The sequence below is a fragment of the Leucopleurus acutus genome, assembly GCF_964270905.1.
Source record: "Leucopleurus acutus genome assembly, chromosome: 12".
Classification (NCBI taxonomy): domain Eukaryota; kingdom Metazoa; phylum Chordata; class Mammalia; order Artiodactyla; family Delphinidae; genus Leucopleurus; species Leucopleurus acutus.
In genome coordinates this window covers 12,642,023-12,660,520 of record NC_139154.1, presented here as the reverse complement: position 1 = coordinate 12,660,520, position 18,498 = coordinate 12,642,023, and the positions used below count along the sequence as shown (strand labels likewise).

Sequence of the window (18,498 nt, the reverse complement as noted above, 5' to 3'; positions counted from 1 at the left end):
CACGTGGTGTTAATTTCTGTCATGATGCGGTTCCTGATACACTTATATTCTGCTAGGAAGGAGCAGTGTGCTGACGGCACGCTACTCTTGAACACAGGTCTATAGCTGGGGTTACCTTCAGCTTCTTAGAGAAATTCTGGTTCCCTTCTGGTGGGGAGAAGGAACATCCATTTTCTCTCCAGTTCAAGTCACTGTTGGCCATTGGCAAGCACAGGCCACAGTGCTGAGTGCGCAGGAGTAGGATGGGGGTCATACTGGGGCTGGGGGAGCCAGGAAGAGCCAGCGAAGCACGTCTGACTGGCCACCTGACCCTGGATCGCGGTGCGCAGACTCAGATGGCTGCGGGGCCGGCAGGTGAGAAGGCCGGTGAGGCAGGTTGGGGGCCCCCGTCCAGCTGGAGAGCGCGTCACTGGCCTCAAGCGGGCAGGGATGTGGGCCAGGGTGGCCAGACCTTCTGATGCAGAAAAATAAGAAGAAAACCGCCTCTCCTTTTTCTTTCTTTGGCTGTTTGCTTGCTTTTACTTTTTATAAATCTTCTCTAATTTGTAAGCATTGGCAACTAATTCATATCTTTTTAAAAGCCTGGTGAGGGGACTTCCTGGTGGTCCAGTGGTTAAGACTCTCCGCTTCCAATGCAGGGGGCACAGGTTCGATCCCTGGTCGGGGAACTAAGATCCCACATGCCACGCAGCACAGCCAAAAAACTAACTAACTAACTAAATTAATTAATTAAAAAAAAAAAAGCCTGGTGAGGCTGAAATAGATCCCATATGTCAGCAGGATTTGGCCACGGACCACTAACCACTGTCTTGAGTCTAGAACAGCCCTCAGGTTTTCTGGAGCTGCTTGGAAGTAGAGAACTGACGGCAGAGTCGAGGCAGGACGTCCGTGCACTCAGTCATCCCACAAATATTTACTGAGTGATGCCCACTCACAGGCTAGGCCCCAGGGCAGTGTGGCTGGGAGGGAGTGACCGTCCTGCCATGGGCCCTGTTCTGCCCTCACCTGAAGATGTGGACTGGCTGCAGCCTGGCCCCCGAAGCAGGTGGCATGTAGGATGGCGGGTGTTGTGGTAGATGAGCTTGGACGTGAACTCCGCCCTTTGGACGGGGGAGCTTGCTGGGCCTCGGAAGCACCTATGTCGCTCTTCGCCTGGGTGGAGGAGGCTCGTCTTATCAGGCAGGCCCAGTGCTCTCGGGGTGCTGGGTCACGGCGCAGGAGACCTGTCTGTGCCCCAGCTGCCGGCTCATTAATTAACCGGGAGGAACACCACTCCCAGGCGTGCCGCTGTCTGTGCCGGCCAGGCGGCCCTTCCCTGAGAAATCGGAATTCAGATCACGTGGCCTCCTGAGAATTACCAGGAGCAGGCGGAGTCTGCGATCTGCCCCATTTCTCTGCATCTCAGGTGTGGGCCTGCCAAGCAGGTAGGTCACAGGAGGCGTGCCCCAGGCTGTGCTCAGAGTTCTTTCTCCTTACGTTGCCTTGGGGAATTGAAAATTCATCACTTTTTTAAAAGTTCTTCTTGGTGAGGAGGAGCCCTGGCTTCTTCCCAGTGGTGACAGACTCAGTCAGCTCCTTCTTTGTACTTGGCTCGTGTGCTTGCAAGGCTGTGATGAGCAAAGCCGTGTGCAGTCGCGCCTGGTGGAGCTGCCCTGTGACTTGGGCAGGGGGGCCAGAGGGAGCAGCACGTGGAAGGGGCTGTGGTTGGGCTGCCTTTGCCAGGCCTGGGCAGCGAAGCAGCCTCACGCAGGCCCCCTGGAGACCACACGGGGATGGGGGTGTGCCTTCAGAAAAGGCCCCCCCCTCCGCCGGGAGCATTTTCTTTTCCCTTTCTCCCTGCCTCTTCTCTCTCTTCCCTCCTTCTGTCCCAGCTGTGGGATCTTGAGACTCTTTTGACACAGATTGGAGAAAAAAAAGAGAGACACAGAGGCGCTTCGCTAGATGGAGGTGTATAAGCCGTGAAGCTCCCCTCAGTATCTATCCTGGCGCCCACCCCTTTGGACGTGTGTAAATGATCTGGAAGGTGGGCCGGGGTGGTGAGGTGGCAGGAGTACCGAGCTAGGTGGCAGGGGTGTGTGAGTTCCACGGCCTGCGGTCCCCAGCTGTGTAACACAGAGCTGGCAGTCTGCGGCGAGAGCTTCTGTGAGTCTGACTCTGCAAACAGCAGGTGGTGGAGCTGTTGGCAGGCACTTTCGGAAACAGCCGAGGGTCATGTTCCCTGCTGGTAATTATTTATGTGGGACGGAGGTTTCTGTGCAGCTGCCCCCCTCCGGTTCCCCCTCAGTTGCCACATTCTGACAAACAGCACGACCTTCACAGAGCAGTCGCTGTGGGCCTCCGGTTTCCTGGCTCTGGGCAAAATCACAGAAGGGCAGACTCTGTACCCCCGGGAGAACTTCTGGCACACAGGTGACATGCCTGCCACTTACCGTTCAGGGGGTTATTCTCCTTTCTCACCTTCTGTCACGTTCTGCACTGGTCCTGTTCACCAGAAGAGGCAGGCAGGGTAGAGAGGATTTGCACCGGGGGGGTGTCAGGGAAGGTCTCTTGGGGGGTTCCATCTGTGCTTAGACCCCACCGTGGGCCTGGGCGCGGCTCCAGCAGATCGATGGGAGGCTGGGGAAATTGATGGCGGCGCACATGGCCCGCACAGAAGCCCGACGATGCACGTGCAGGGGGTGGGAGCAGGTGGGGGATTGGGGTTGAGGCCAGTTGCGGGGATTGAAGTGCTGGCAAGGGAGCCTCAGAGGGGTGATGTCACCTGAAGGGACAGGCCAGGGCGGCAGCCCCACAGCAGAGGGAGGCGACAAGCAGCTTCTGTGTGCGGAGGCAGCCCAGCTTCACACCCCGTCCGTGTCGTTTCGCGCCCTGCAGTCTGCGCTGCAGGCTCAGGCGTGGGGCAGGGGCGGTCCCAACACTTACAGATGGGGTCAAGGCCCTCGTCTGTCTCTGTCTCCAGACTCTGGCAGAACAGAGACTTGAACCAGAGCCTGTCCTTTCGGAAACATCTCTTCCGCCCCTTCCTCCCGGGTGGCCCGTATCTTTCTAAAGTCAAGCCGGGCTTCTCCCTGTCTGGCCCTCTGGTCTCCGTCCACAGCACCTGGTGACCAGGCTCTTTCTTCCTTGGGTCGGTGGTGAGGAGGCTTTTTTCTGCCAAGGGTAGAAGCTCAGCCAAAACCCTGTACAGCTTTAAAACGTTGGGAAAAAAAATAGTGGGGAGGGAGAGGAGCAGTCTTTTGTTTTTTTTTTTTTAGCGGTACGTGGGCCTCTCACTGTTGTGGCCTCTCCCGTTGCGGAGCACAGGCTCCGATGTGCAGGCCCAGCGGCCATGGCTCACAGGCCCAGCCGCTCCGCGGCATGTGGGATCTTCCCGGACCGGGGCACGAACCCGTGTCCCCCATATCGGCAGGCGGACTCTCAACCACTGCGCCACCAGGGAAGCCCCAGTCTTTTGTTTTTAATGAACAAAATAGTAAACATCTGACCTGCCTGCTTCTCCAGTTAAAGCTCTAAGTGCCTGTCTTTTCATCCTTCCTTTGCCCTCAGGGCTGGTACATGGTGGGCCCATCATAGGCGCTCGGAGAACACAGGAAGGCTGGCTGGGCAGATGAGGAACTGATACTTTATATAATTAAAAGAAGGCTGTTTGATGTGCTGCTATGGCCTGATGCAGAAGGCGGGCAAGAGGTTATATGAAGAAAGGAGCAGGGGGCGGGAGACAGGGTGAGGCCCAGAGGAAGCAAGAAATAGTTAACTCAGGAGGGAAGGACCCAGGGGCCAGGAAAGGTCCTCTGGGCTCTGCCTCAAGTTGGTCCTTTTAAATTGGTTTCGTTCTAACCTGTCGACATGATTTACTGCCACAAAGTAAGTTATCACCACCTTGGAGATCCCGATAAGCTCTTCCACGTCTTAGTTCTCTCATCAAATTGTCGGGGGTCCCACACCAAGGAGACAGGAGTTGCCAGCCCCGAGCAGTGCCACTTCCTGGAGATGCGGTAGGCGGCAGGCTGGGGGCGGCCCTCGTCCCGGCCTGGACTCCCCTCTCCCGCTGCAGGCCCTGCCACCCTAGTTAGACGGCCACCACACAGCACCAAGAACTGTCACTTGCTGAGCAGCCAGCCTGCCAGGCCCCATGACAGGTATCGGATGTGGGGTTGTTTCTAATGCCTAAAGCAAGACTGCATGGTATCTATTAATACCCACGTTTTCCAGACGAGAGAGGTAAAGCTCAGGAGGCCATCTGTGGTGATCGAGGCCACGCACCCTGGGAGTGGCAGGGCACGTATTCAGTCCAGGCCTGTTGGGTGTGGAGCAGTGTTCCTTCCGATGCACCATATACCACCCAGAAACAGCAGGCGGGGGAAAAGTGAGCTGAAGGGAGAGGCAGGGCCTCCGTCTCCCGTAGAAGTCCCCAACGTCACCTCAGGCGGGTGTGAGATCCTTAGAGCGTCCTGTCCCCACAGTGAGGGGAGAATGGAGGTGCTGGTACTGAACGGGGCTGCGTGGCTTTCTTCTCGTTTCAGATTCTTTAAAATTCTGATGGAATCCATCAGAAAGAAGAATAGTAAAGCATCAGCTTTCAGAAGCGTAAACACGCGGAGAGCTACCCAGCGGGATCTAGACAACGAAGGCGAGTCGGAGAGGAGTCAGGTGAGCGAGTCCCCTGAGGGCCCCTTGGGGAGGGGGAGGACCCAGGGCTGGGAAGCACATCGGATGGCGGCTCACTGAGTCGGTTCTCCTAGGACGGCTCTGTGACCATCCTCGGTACCCCTTGAGCCTCTTCCTGCCGTTGGCCCATCTCTCCACCTACCTTAGCGTTTATCCACTGTTCTGAGAGAGCCGGAAAGCAACACTTTCTTCTTGAGTGTGGCGGGCCACGTCGGGCAGCATAGTCTGCCTGGCCCTGGGTGAGGGCCCCAGGTCTTCCATCTCTCTGCTCTCAGGGACTCCTCTGTCGGTGATTTTTTTTCTCCTGAGGTTAGACTCAAAGTAATGGTACCCACTGAGGTCTTGGAAGTTCTTTTTCTGGTTTCATTCACTCTGCCTTTGACTTACCTAGGCCAGATGAATTGAGGCCCACGGAGTACTAGGCAAGGACCAGAGAGGCATTTTGAAGCTGGGAAGTTGGGCTACAGTGACGAAAAAGGATAGAGCCAGGGAAAAACCCGTGGAGGCAAAACAGTCCAGGACTGATGGTGCCTCATCCGCCAAGAGGCCCAGGAGCGGCGTGGGGCAGGTCCCTGGGTGTCATCTGAGCCGGCGGTCGGTAGGGCTGTGCTGTGCTTGGACAGGGCCACAACGAAGACCGGTCCTGTCCCTTCCTGGCTCCGTGACCTCAACTATGGGCCTGTCTCCTCATCCCTAAAATGAGGGCGTGGCCTATCTAGAGAGAGAGAGTGCCAGGTCTCCTGCCCCGGGGTCTACCAGTTGGCTAGCTGAAGCACAGATGGGCATGGGATGTCTTTGAAAGGCTGCCCGGTCTTACTTCTCAGATCACCCAGAAGGAGACTACAGGGAACTAGGAACCAAGGCCAGGAGAAAGGTATAAATATTTGGCTTTTAAAATACCAAGACAGCTCTTTCCCTTCATCTCCACCCATAACAAAACTACTTGGAATAACACCTTCTTTTCATGACTTGAAAAGCCTCGGCACTTCCTTTCTTTTGTTTTTTTTTTAAATGCAGGATTTTGCGAGTGGTGCGTGTAAAGATGTAGGCTGCAGAGAAGGAAGCATGGAATCCAGGGGTGGGTAGGGGGGTGGAAGGTAGGTAGGTGGATAGTTGGCAAGGCGATAGGTGGCTGAACGATGGTGAGCAGATGGGTGGGTGGGCAGGTGGGTGGCTGGGTGAGTGTGGTGGGTGGAGAGATGGATTCACCAGGGTATTAGAGCTCATCTTTCTCTTTCTTGTCCCCACACCCCAGGGAGAGCAGGAAGGCGACGAGGAAGAGGAGGGGCACATCGTGGACGCCGAAGCTGAGGAGGGAGACGCTGATGCCTCAGACGCCAAACGCAAGGAGAAACAAGAGGAGGAGGTGAGGGGACCCCTTTGTCACAGATGAGGGCTCGCCCCCGGTGCATGAGGCCACGCCTGTGCATCATGCTGGAACCGTCAGGAGCCTTGAAGCAAGGCGGGCTGCCCAGCGCACCAGTGGACTGAGAAGGTGGTGCTCATGGGGTGGCGGGTGGGCAAGGGCTGGCCGTCCCTGCGTCTGAATCAGATTCGAGGACCCAGAGGCCTTTGGCAGGGGGAGGAAGTCGGGCCGCCTCCTGTCTTTGCCGTGAAAATTCTTCCTTCTCCTGCCCGTTACTGGTCCTCCACTGCCCTGGTTGCTGCCAGGACAGAGGGCGGTGTGGCAGGGCTGAGCGGCTCCACAGGTGCGAGAGCTAGAGGCGCGGGGCGGGGTTCAGCTCAGAGGAGGGGGCCCAGGGGCTGAGGGGCTGGCATCCCCAGGGGAAGCAAGGAGGACGGCGGCCGGGCCGACGGAGCAGGCGGGGCCGGGGTCAGCCAGCAGCTGAGGCCTCTGCAGGGGCGCCTGTTGGGCAGGCCAAGTCCAAACGGCTGGTGGGGCCCGAGTGACGCGGCCTGTGCTCCGCCCCCCGCCAGGTCGACTACGAGAGTGAGGACGAGGAGGATGGCGAGGACGGCGAGGACCTGCAGGAGGAAGGGACTGTCCTTGGGGAAGGCACTCCCCGGGCCCAGGCGCAGGAGGAGGAGGGGGACTCAGGCCCCGAGGAGGACTCGCTCCCCGCCGCCCCACTGGCGCAGCCGTGGAAGCCCACCCGCAGCCGGGAGCCCCAGGACGCCGAGGCGGTGGAGCGCCGGGTGCAGGCCGTGCGCGAGTGCCACCCGTTCATCGAGGACTACCAGTACGACACCCAGGACGGCCTGTGGTGCCAGGTCAGTGCCGGGGCGGCCACCGGCTGCTCTCGTCTCCACCCTGGGTCCCTTAAAAGAGGCTGGTGACAGCTGTGCACCTGCTACCCCCGGTCATAACCTCGCACGTTTGATTTTCACACCCTCGTGGGCCAGTCCTCTCTCTGCACGGGGATCTGAGCCACCAGACCCTACGGGTGCTTTCACGTTGTACTTCAGGCCTCAGCACAACACGTGTGTTGACGTGTATCGGTTGTCATAGAGACGGGCAGAGACACTTCACTCCTCACACCGCCTTTGTTCCTGGTCCCCAGCTTCAGCACTGCAGTGTTGCCTGAGAGACTCGGTGGCTTGGATGCCTGGACGTCTCTACACGCAGACTGGCGTTCTAGTCCTTTCCTTCGATCCAATTCATTGGTTCCTAAGTGGTAGCGTGGGTACGGAGCCTTGACCGGGGTTGCACCCGTGAAAGGACACGTGTTGTGCTTTGTGGTGATTGAAAGGATATCAAGGGTGGTGTGAGTGGATGTGATTTTCACCGTTCTCACCGACATCTGTGAAAACGTTGCTCTGCTGTTTCCTCCTCAGCGGACTGGAGGTGACTGCTGTGTGGCCGCAAAGGCACCCAACATTCACAGGCCCGGCCCGCCACCCGCTTACCCCAGCAGGGCCGCGGTGTTCCCTAGTGGGGCTCCGGAGGCGTCTCCCGGGGAGCCCGGGCAGTGGGTCTGGGGCGGCCCTCTCCCCGGCCCCAGCTCTCTCTCCTCTTGCAGGTGATGGTGAAACTCCCTCTCATCAAGGTCAACTTTGACATGAGCTCCCTGGTAGTGTCCCTGGCCCAAGGCGCCGTCGTCTATGCAACCAAGGGCATCACGAGGTGCCTCCTGAACGAAACCACCAACAGTAAGAACGAGAAGGAGCTCGTCTTAAACACAGAAGGCATCAACCTCCCGGAGCTGTTCAAGTACGCCGAGGTGCGTGGCCCCACTCCCTCCTGGGCTGTTCGCGCTCCCAGCCCAGGGTCCCCGAACCGAGTCTGCACCTCCCGGCCCACCTCCCGGGGATCCCTGATGCACATGAGCCTGGTCAGGCTTGCAGTACGGAACCGGCTTAACTTTACGGAACCCAGAGTTTCCCAGATCACTTTGAGCACAGTTTCTTCTCCTTGAAGTTAAAACCTTCCCGAAGTAGACTCGCAAGAAGTAGTTTTCTGAGTCGCTGGCCTGGGGGCTGCTCACTTTACCGGGTGAAGGAGGCCCTGAGTGCAGAGGGGCCCCGCCCCGCCCCCCACGCCCGGCAGAGGCCTGTGCGCCCTGTTCCGCCTGCTCCCCCACCCTTTCCTCTGGGCTCTCTCCTGCTTCCCCCCAGCTTCACGGAGCCTCCCAGAACCTTCCGAGGTGCTCTCGACCCGTGGGCGCGAGTTTTCCCCACAGAATTCTGAGTTGCTGGGACCAGCTCACTCTTCCCTGGTCCGCGCGCACCAAGCTGGCGAGGCTCTCCGGCCTCACGCGCACCCCCCTGCCCCGCACAGCACTGCCCCACTAAGGCCCCTTCTGCCCCGGAGCCTCTCACAGGCTGCTTTCCCGGAGGACGCAGCAGGCAGAGCTCATGCCTCCCGAGAGCCGGCCACTGACAGGCCAAGCTCCGCGTCGTGCTCGTGGGATTTGTCCAGACGAGGCCAGGCAGGCCACCAGGGTCTCTGCTGTTGCCTCTGGGGGTGACCTGCCACAGTGCAGAGCCACCGTGGGCCCCCCGGGGCAGCCGACCTGGAGCCCCAGGCCCCTGATAGGGCCCGGCTGACCCCCATGCAGCAGGCCCAGCCCTGCTCCCCATGCCTGGGGGAGGCGTTTGGGTCTCTGCTGAGGAACTTGCCTCGCCTACCAGGGGAAGCCTCCATCCTAGGAAACAGGTCTCTCCATTAAATAGACAAACACCTTTCTTCCTGTTGACTGTAAAGCAGGTACCAAGTCATCCTCTAGCCCTGGTGATGATGAGACAGACCTTGGGGCCCGGCCAGCATGCTGTTGGCAGCTCTGCCTACACTGTTTCCTTTCGCTAGTCCTGGGCCACCTCGCAACCACTTTGTCATCAGCTGTGCTTGAGTGCCAGCCAAGCGGGGGGGTCGGCCTGGGCGGGGTGTGTCTGCAGGAAGGGGCAGAAGGCCAGGCCCTCCAAACCAACCCCTCCCTCCTCCCCCAGGTCCTGGATTTGCGTCGCCTCTATTCCAATGACATCCATGCCATGGCCAGCACCTACGGCATCGAGGCCGCGCTGCGGGTGATCGAGAAGGAGATCAAGGATGTGTTCGCCGTGTACGGTAAGAGGGGCTGTGGGCGGCGCTCGGGAGGTCCTGGGGTGTCAGTCCAGCTCCGCAGGGAACTGAAATAGGGGCACGGTGAGCATGGAGCCCGTAGGGGATCCTCAGAACCACCGTGGAGAGGGAGTCCCTTGTGGGTCAGTCTTGTCAGTCCCGTCCCCGAGGCCTCCTAGCGTGTTTCTCGTCTGCTGGCCTCTGAGGGAGAGTCTGCTTCCTCATCCTGCCTTCAGGGTTTCAGTTCCCAAGTGCAAACAGTGATTTAGGGTCTTGTGTCCTGCAAGGCTGCTTCCCGTGCTGCTGGATGGAAGTGGAGAGAGATGTAGTAATGGTGACCGGGGAGGGAGGGCTGCCCGCCGAGGTCGGGGGTTAGGGAGCTGAGTGAGTAGGTGACGGAGCTGGAGGGGGGCGCCCTCGTGTCAGGTGATGCGGCTGCCATCGTCCCCTCATCACTGCTTAACCCTCCCTTCGGTTGTCGCCCGTGTGACAGGCATCGCCGTTGACCCCCGCCACCTCTCCCTGGTCGCTGACTACATGTGCTTCGAGGGTGTTTACAAGCCGCTGAACCGCTTTGGGATCCGGTCGAACTCCTCCCCGCTGCAGCAGATGACGTTTGAGACCAGCTTCCAGTTTCTGAAGCAGGCCACCATGATGGGTCAGTCGTGGGCAGGTGCCCTTGGCCTCCCCTCTCCTGAGTCTGCTCTGGGCAGATGGGCTCGTCCCTCGGGCACCTCTCCACACGCCTCGCACGCAGGGGAGATCTTGGCATCTCACTGCGGGAAGCAGCTGGCAGGGGCGGGCAGCAGATGGGAGAGCTGCCTCTGCCTTTTGGAGAAGAGAGAGAGGGTCTTCCTCTCTTTGAAACGCAGGAGCAGCGCGGCCTCGTTCCCGTCAGACCCTGAGCCTCAGCACCATCTCTCGTGGCCTCGGAGGTGCCCCACCCGCCCAGCCCCAGTGCTGAGTGCCACCCCCCCTCGCCTTCCACCGCCCCCAACTTCTCCCTCAGCCAACTAACGAGCACTCTTGTGTCTCTCCCAGGATCCCACGATGAGCTGAGGTCGCCGTCAGCCTGCCTCGTGGTTGGGAAGGTCGTCAAGGGCGGGACAGGCCTCTTCGAGCTCAAGCAGCCCCTGAGATAGCAGCCCCTGCGCACTGGCCGCCTGGCCTGCCCGTCACAGGGGAGGACCGGGAGACCGGAGTCCCGGGCAGTTCATGGTGACGGTGCAGAGCCCGGCAGTGACTTCGGGGGGTCCAAAAAGCCAGGTGGACTGGCTTCACCTGGAAAGTGGCTACATTGCTCATCCCTGCCCCTCCCCATCTCACAATGCACACGAGGTCCACCAAGTCCCCCGAGCCCCTCCGAGGCGGCCGGACCTCCCCCTGTGCTGCAGGAGGCCTTGGAGGTGGAACCCCTGGCCGACCCCAGGGTAGGGGCGCGAGGTCTCAGTGCTGTGAGCAGCCAGTGACTGCAGGCAGGCTTCCTGCGGGCTCACGACGAGCGGGGGCCCTGCTGCTGCGTGGCCTGCCCCTTCTGGCCGCACCAGCCACTGGGGACAGAGTTCCCAAAGAGGCCCCCGCTAAGGCTCTTTCTCTGGAACAAGCACAGGATGGTGGAGACCTCTACCCACCCAGCTTCCGTGCCTGGGGCAGAGCCCTGGCCCTGCTGGCATGTGGCTACCTGTCCTTCTGAACCAGATCAGCCCTGAGTCCGGGGCTGGTCTCTTCGGGGCCCCAGCGGCTCACCCCCAGACATAAAACCCTGGATCCCCAGCCGGGCTGTACCGCTTGAGCAAGTTGCCCGGCTGCCTCCCTAGCTCTGCTCTCAAGCCAGCACTGAGGCCTGCGTCCCTGTGCAGGCTCTGCTCCATCCGGGGTCATCCGGGCTCCCTTGACCTTTGGTACCAGCAGCAGGCGGCCCTGACATGGACAGAAAAATCAGAGGACTTGTGCCGAGGCTTTGTAAAACCAGACGCTGTTTCTATTTTTGTCTAATGTTATTCCAACTCAGGCTGAGTAATAAACATCACTGGAACTAGCTGTTGGGAGGAAAACAGTCTAAAAGACTGCGGGCTCTTTGGTTTTGTTCTTTGCTCTTTGGTTTGTGGTTTCTACATCTGTGACTTGAGAGCCTGGGACTGGAATTACTCAGCGCAGTCACATCTCGGATTCCTCTTCCTGTTTTTTTGGCAGAGGACGTGGAGGGAGAGCTCAGCCCTGGCAGCCTCCCACTCTGACCCCTGCCTGGCCCTGTGGTGTCCCCCTTCCACAGCCAGCTTCTGGCCCTGAGGCCAGGAGAGCAGAAGCCAGTGGGAAGGAGGTAGCTATGTGTGTCTGGGCTGGGAAGGGAGGCCTCGCCTGGGGAGAGTCGCCATGCTGCTCCCTCCAAGGTACGTGATGACAGAACCCAGCCTGTGTGTCCTGTGCCCACACTGGAGAAAACCTGGCAGAAACAGGGTTCACCTGGGACTTCCCTAGCGGGCCAGTGGTTAGGACTCCGCGCTTCCACTGCAGGGGGCGCAGGTTCGCTCCCTGGTTGGGGAACTAAGAGTCTGCATGCTGCACAGCACGGCCAAAAAAAAAAAAACAGAAAGAAGAAATAGGGTTCAACCAGGGCTTGGGTACAGAGGATTAGGGACAGCTTCTGAGGGGCGCAGGAAGAAGGGTCAGGATGGAATCCACACCGCAGGTGAAGATGTGCTCTCTGGGTGTTAAAGGACCAATTTATAACCTGATCATTTCCACTCCTACTGGACTGTGGGAGAGGGTCTTCAGGAGGTCACAAGGTGCCCATTGGACAAATAAGCATGTGGTTACCTGGCCCTAGGGCTCAGCGTAAGCACTTGAGTGTCATGGCTCAGCCCCACCTGGGAACTGAGGGTGCAGAGGTGAAGAAGCGAGCCCCAGATGTGGGCAGGGCTGACGTGCTTGCTGAAATCAGACCCCTGACCTGCGTTGGGAGGGGGGTGATGGCCCCCTGCCCTTCCTGCCCATCCATGCGTGTCCTGGGCAGCTCCATTCTACGCGTGTTTCTCTCCTGGAGACCTACTCCTGGTTTGTAAGCAGACGTTCCAGGCTTGCACATCTTGGCCGACCAGGACTCCCTTTCTCCCCTGTGGGATTTACACGCTCACTTCAGCGCCACTGTTTGTTCAGCAGCCTCTGGGGGCGGGGGGGCCTCCTTTGCCATTTAAGATGGCATGTCCTTTGGAATATTCTCAGTCTTGTAAAGGCTCCTCTCTGAGGGCAAAGTTGATTTTTGGAGAGAGCCACAAGTAAGTCCAAGTCAAATCTGATGAAGAGAATAGGTCAAGCTGCATAATTTTTTTTTTTTTTAATATTTACCAACTTCATTTCTTTATTATTTTTTTAATTTTTTTATTGTTTTGACTGTGCCACGCGTCTTATGGGATCTTAGTTTCACACCCAGGGATTGCACCCACACCTTCAGCGGTGAAAGCACAGAGTCCTAACCACTGGCCCGCCAAGGAATTCCCCTGAATGATCTTTTTTTTTTTTTTTAATCAAAGTGGAATGGATCGTGATTGGTGGGGTTCCCAAACTTCACAGAAGCTACGAGTTCTCGCAGAACCCCAAGGTGCTGGACCAGACACTGCTCCTGGATGTCCACTCCCCCCACCCTGTCCCTTCGCGTATCAATTCCTACCTACTTGCTTGCTTCTAACAACACTTAAATTTTTAAAAAATCTCCCCTCTCTAGGTTCTCATCAAAAACACTACCAGCATTCCCACAGGTACCTCAGTGAGTCTTTGAGACATTTTCTACCTGAATCGAGAAGAAAACCAAGGAATGGATAAAGCCCCCTGTCCCATTCCCAGTCCCCTTCCCCCAAAACACAGGAGCCACAATATATGTTGGTTCCCCTGGGCCTCCCTGGTCCTTTCAGGGCTGTTACAGGCCATTACTCTGATAAACCACTTCTGGTGAAAATGTGAGTTCCTTCATGTGTGCCCACTCCAGAACTAGGCTGTGGGGTTTTGTTTTTGTGTTTTAACTTTGGTAAAAAAATAACATAAAATTTACCATCTTAACCATTTTTAAGTGTGCAGTGCAGTGACATTAAGTAGTTTCATTGTTGCGTAATCATCACAGTTACCTTCATCGCAAAACTAAAACTGTACCCATTCAATGATAACTCCCCATTCCTTCCTCCCACCAGCCCTTGATAACCGCCATCCTACTTTGTGTCTCTGAATTTGACTACTGCTTGCTATAGGTGGCATGATAAGAGTATTTGTCCTTCTGTGATTGGCTTACTTAACATAATAGCCACAATGTTCATCTACGTTGTAGCATGTGTCCGAATTTCCCTCTTTTTAAGGCTGACTAATACTCCATTGTATGTATGTACCATATTTTGTTTATCCATTTACCTGTCAGTGGACTTTGGGGTTGCCTCCACCTTTTGGCTCTTATGAACGATGCTGCTATGAACATAGGTGTACAAATATCTGTTAAAGTACCTGCTTTCAATTATTTTGGGTTTAGACCCAGAAGTAGAATTGCTGAATCACACAGCAATTCTATTTTAATGTTTTGAGAGCTGCCATACTATTTTCCACAGTGACTGAAGCATTTCACATTCCTACCAACAGTGCACAAGGGTTCTCCACACCCTTGCCAACACTTGTTATTTCCTGTTTTGTTTTATATGTCTTATATACATAATAAAATCCATGATGAAATACCGTATATATATATATAGGCCATCCCGATGGGTGTGAGGTGGCATTTCATCGTGGATTTGATTTGGGTTGCGGGACCCAATCAGATGCTGGGGCCCTTAGGGGGTCTGCACCTACAGAGAGTTAGGAACCCCTTAAGAAGTGTCTCTTTGTTGCTTGCCAACCCTAAAATTTTGAGTTTACGATTGATTTGGGGGCTGTAGGAGTCCAGAGAATGCTCTTGAAATAGGAAAGACCGGTCCTCAAAAGCTGGCTAGGTGACAAGTCGTCCATCAGCGACTTCTCTGTGACTTCACCCCCTCGTGAGTGGGTGGCACTGGACCGCAGCATGAGCGAACCAGTTGCCGCTCGTGTTTGGGGCCATGCAGTTCAGCTGATGGATTTGCTGGACTCTGCAGGTATCCCAAACCTGGTGTGATTTTCTTTCTCCTGCCTCGCTTACATAGGGCTCTTAGTTCGGTCACAAGCGCCGAAATAGCTACAGTCTAAAATTTCAATATTTCTACACCGTCAAGCCCCCCTTTTGCCAAAGTCCACTTAGAACAGAGGTCCTCAACTCTGCGCATTGGAAACACCTGGAGAGCTTATAAAACCTGTGATTACAGGACCACTGTCCCAGAGATACTGATTTAATGAGCCTGGGGCATGAGTCTAACGTGAGCAGGGTTGAGAATCGCCGACTTAGAATAAGCCCTAAGCTGTGCCGAGTCACAGCCACCCACCGTCCCCTCCTATTAGTGTGTTGACTTCTCGACAAGTGAGTCATGGACACCAGGTTTCTCCACAAAGATCTTAAGGTCTGATCTCTGTCTTCAGAAAGCAGGAGTGCATGTGTGTGATAAAGTTCTCATGGTGCCAAGAATACAGTGGGGTTCAAAGGATGCCTTGATCAGCTCTACCTGGGGGCTCAGCAAAGAAAGAGGTGGTGATGCTGCTTCCCAGCCCAGCACATCAGGGCAACTGCTTTTTCAACTTACACGTTCCTACCAGCAGGGGACCTGCAGGGACAGGAGGAGGGGACACAACCAGCAAGTGTTTCTAGAAGCAGCTCCAAGAGAAGTTTCCGTTTAAAAAGCTAAGCTTGAATTATTGGATGAGGATCATGCCTCAAGTTCTTTAAGCAGCTCTTCTCTCCTCCCAGGAGAGGTAATCAGGAGCTCTGTTCAGTTGAAAACTCACAGCCATGCTTTGTTCACAGATCCAGCGAAAGGCCAGAACCTAGTCCCAGGGGACAGAGCTGAGCACCTCAGCTCACCAGGGCTGGGCTTGGGTGTCACTGGAGCTGCTCAGCCCTTGAGCAACTGCCCCTCTCCCACCTCCTTCCCTCATCCTGCACCCACCCAATCTTGATGCCCACCAGGCTCTGCCTTCACAGAGCTCATGGTCTAAGGCCCCAAACAGACGAGCCAACAGGAAATTCAGCCCATTGTGACCTGGCCAAAGGTTGAGGAAGCCGCCAGGCATCACGTGAACATGCGCCCGCCCACCTCCCCTGCCGTTCCGGGTAGGGCTGTTGCCCACCCAGCTGGCTGTAGCGGGACTTTGGGGAGAGGGCAGTGTGGGGAGAACGGTGAGTGCGACACTGAGTGGGGAGGGAGGCACTTGGGTGCCCAGAGGCCAGGAGGGAGGGAAATGAGAAAGAATCAGGAGTCCAGTCATCACCATCCTCCTCATGCACCTGCCCCCATCCAAGCTCCTCCACCTTCCCCCCCCCCCCGCCGCCCCCACCCCGTGGTTCAGCCTCTAGGCCTTTCTTTGCAAATGGTGGTCAGCCCTGCTCAGAGGTCAGGCGGCCCTGCTGGCTGATGCTTTTTGGACTGGCCGCCCAGCACTGTCATCTCAGGGAGCCAAGCCAGCCCCGGGGCTGTGGCCTCATACGTGACAGTTTCAGGCACCACAGGCCTGGGCTCCCCTTCCCTGGCCCGTGGTTCTTGCCTGGAAACGTGAATCTGAAGTCCCAGTACATTCAACCAGTCAAACCTCAAAAATGTAATTGAGCAGTGCGGCTGCATTTCAGGTAAGAAACTGAGCTATGAAATCAGACTCCTCTTGGAATCTCGGGTCCTCAGCTGACAGTTACTTGGCCTCTGTGTGCCTCAGTTTCCTTATCTGTAAAATAGTGATTAAAATTAAGTAAGTGTTCATTACAGCATACGCAGCTGTCAACGTTTAGCTATATACCGAGTGGTTTTCAAGCAGAGGTGGGGGACAGTTTTGCCCCCTGAACATTTGGCAGTGTCATCCTTGGTCATCACAACCGGGGAGTGGGGGGTGTGCTACTGTCATCTAGTGGGTAGAGGCCAGAGGTGCTGCTACATACCCTACAATACAAGGACAGCCCCTGCGATCAAGAATTGCCCCCTCCTTTCCCCTGGCTGGCAGTGCGGAGGCCGCATGATGCCTGGAGTTACTGTAAAAGACGTGAACCAGCGGGAGTTCGTCAGAGCCCTGGCAGCCTTCCTCAGCAAGTCCGGGAAGCTTGAAAGGCCCTGAATGGGTGGACGCTGTCAAGCTGGCCAAACACAAAGAGCTCACGCCCTGTGATCCTACACGCGAGCTGCTCCCACAGCACTGCACCTGTACCTCCGGCGTGGCGCTGGGACAGCTCCAGGACTGAGATCTCGGCGGGGGGGGGGGGGGGGGACGGCAGAGAAAGTGTCCTGCCCAGCCATTTCAGCACAGGCTCCAAAAGCGGGGCCCGCCGGGTCCTCTGAGCCCCAGAGGGGCTGAAGGTGGTGGGAAAGGACCAAGATGGGGGCTGCAAACTCACATGTTCGGGACAGAGAGATCTGGACAGAATCGCTGGACAGGTGGCGGCTGCCAACAAGAAGCATTACAACAAATGATGCTGGGTTAATAAGCTGCCTTATTCATTAAGAAAAAAAAAAAGAAGAATCATCTGGCCCGAAATGTCAGTTGTGCCAGGATTGAGAAAACCCTGCCACATACACATCTATGGGGGCCGGGGGTGGGGGTGTGGGGGGGGAGGAACATTGTCTCTTTTACAAAATGGAATCATTGAAATTTTAGCCACTCTGAGAGGTGAACAACGCCTCTCATTGTTACTTTAATTTGCAATTCCCTATTCATAATTCTGAGCCTCTTTTCAGACACGTATTGGCTAGTCTGATTTGCACTTAAACGAGAATTGTCTACTTGTATCCTTTACCCATTTTCTATTGGTTGGTTTCTATTGACCTTTACTGTCAATTTTGAAGAACTCTTATTTCTTACAGATACAGATAACCTTTTGTCATCTGCATTAAATACTTCCACCCCTTCCCAAATCAAATGAGATAATACGGGCCAAAAATTCAGTGCAGAGCTCACGCTGGGCATCTTCTGAGGTACGGAGATTGATTGACAGAGCAAGCTCCCCCTTGTGAGGGACCAACAGGAGGTCTGCACACAGCATCTCCATAGTGATGGAGGGACCGTGCTAACAGCAGAAAGTTCCCGAAGTCAGGAGCAGAGCACGGAGAGGAGCCCTCTGCTCCTGCATGGCTGTTCTTAGCTGGGTCCCAGGTGCGGACACCCACCCTCCCCTGCCACTCACCCAGGGCAGTGAGGGATACGGTTACGCTCCTCCTTCCCTGGGAACACGTGGACACAGTCAACATGTGGGGCCACTGAGGACCTGCAGCCCGACTGTGGGCTCCAGAGCCTGGGCTCCCAGTCTCCACACTGTGCCCACCCCCTCCGCTCAGACCCCAAGGAAGGGGTTTTCGCATCAGAAGCTGCCTACGTGGAGTGTGGCTGGCAGACGGGAGGGTATCAGGTGCCTCCCCCGGCCGGAGAGCACCCCTTCTGAGTGCGCCTCGCAGAGGTACAGACGGGACAGCCAGGTGCGGGGAGGGGGTCCTGTGCTTTGCCTGGCTGGGGAACTGGCAGCTCACGAGATGAAACTGGAACAAATGAACAACAAGCAGACACCTTAAGGAACTAAGAACCCCAACCTATGGCCCCAATCAAAGCGGAGGTAAATTTTGAAGAGTTTGAGAAATATGTCATGTGTGTTACCAGAAAGAATCTCAGAACCTGGGGGCCAGCCTTTGGCTGCAGAGGAGAGAGGTACCAGTTACCCAGGATTCCCGTGATACTAGCTGGTACAATCCCCACAGCCCTTCGGCACTCGTCCTATTGGCCCCATTTCTGGATTGAAGGAATAGGTCTGGAGAAGGTGAAAGCAATGCCCTGGGGTCAGATCAAATTCCAGGGAAGACGCCCAGGTTTGGTTTCCCTTTTGGAGCTGAGCCTCTGCAGTTCATCTCCTGGCGCTTTTGTTGGGTTCTGATGATGGACACAGGGGACCATATTAGCTTCCATTGATCGGATTGGTTTGTGATCTCCTTTGAAAATAGAAAAGGAGGCCCTGAGGAATGAGACCCTGGTCCGTGAGGGAGGAGAGGGAAGGTCCAGGGAAGCCTGTTGGATGAGTCTCTGGGAAGGTGGACTGCAGGGCCCACCATGGGTCACGGGGTGGGACACAAGGACGCTGGAGTCTTCAAAGAAAAATGTCACAACCTGGCCATCTAAGGGCCAAGGGCTGGCTGCCCCAGTGCCCGTGGAGCTCTGCCCCTACTCACTGAACCTCTCAGCCTGCC

At 56.4% G+C, this 18,498-nt stretch overlaps 1 protein-coding gene and 1 pseudogene across 2 annotated transcripts in view; both read left to right on the top strand.

Moving 5' to 3' along the window:
- POLR1A (RNA polymerase I subunit A) overlaps positions 1–11,221 on the top strand; it is a 76,338-nt gene extending 65,117 nt beyond the window's left edge. Inside the window, exons 28-34 of the mRNA XM_082852372.1 lie at positions 4,524–4,650; positions 5,924–6,034; positions 6,607–6,900; positions 7,650–7,850; positions 9,076–9,193; positions 9,681–9,845; positions 10,229–11,221. Coding sequence (XP_082708498.1) covers positions 4,524–4,650; positions 5,924–6,034; positions 6,607–6,900; positions 7,650–7,850; positions 9,076–9,193; positions 9,681–9,845; positions 10,229–10,329 — 1,117 coding nt within the window. The 3' untranslated portion in view covers positions 10,330–11,221. The remainder of the gene's footprint in view (positions 1–4,523; positions 4,651–5,923; positions 6,035–6,606; positions 6,901–7,649; positions 7,851–9,075; positions 9,194–9,680; positions 9,846–10,228) is intronic.
- Positions 11,222–16,291: 5,070 nt separating this feature from the next.
- LOC309970064 lies at positions 16,292–16,776 on the top strand (annotated as a pseudogene). Its single transcript has one exon. The product of its transcript is annotated as an uncharacterized misc_RNA (transcript).
- The last annotated feature ends 1,722 nt before the right edge of the window (positions 16,777–18,498 follow it).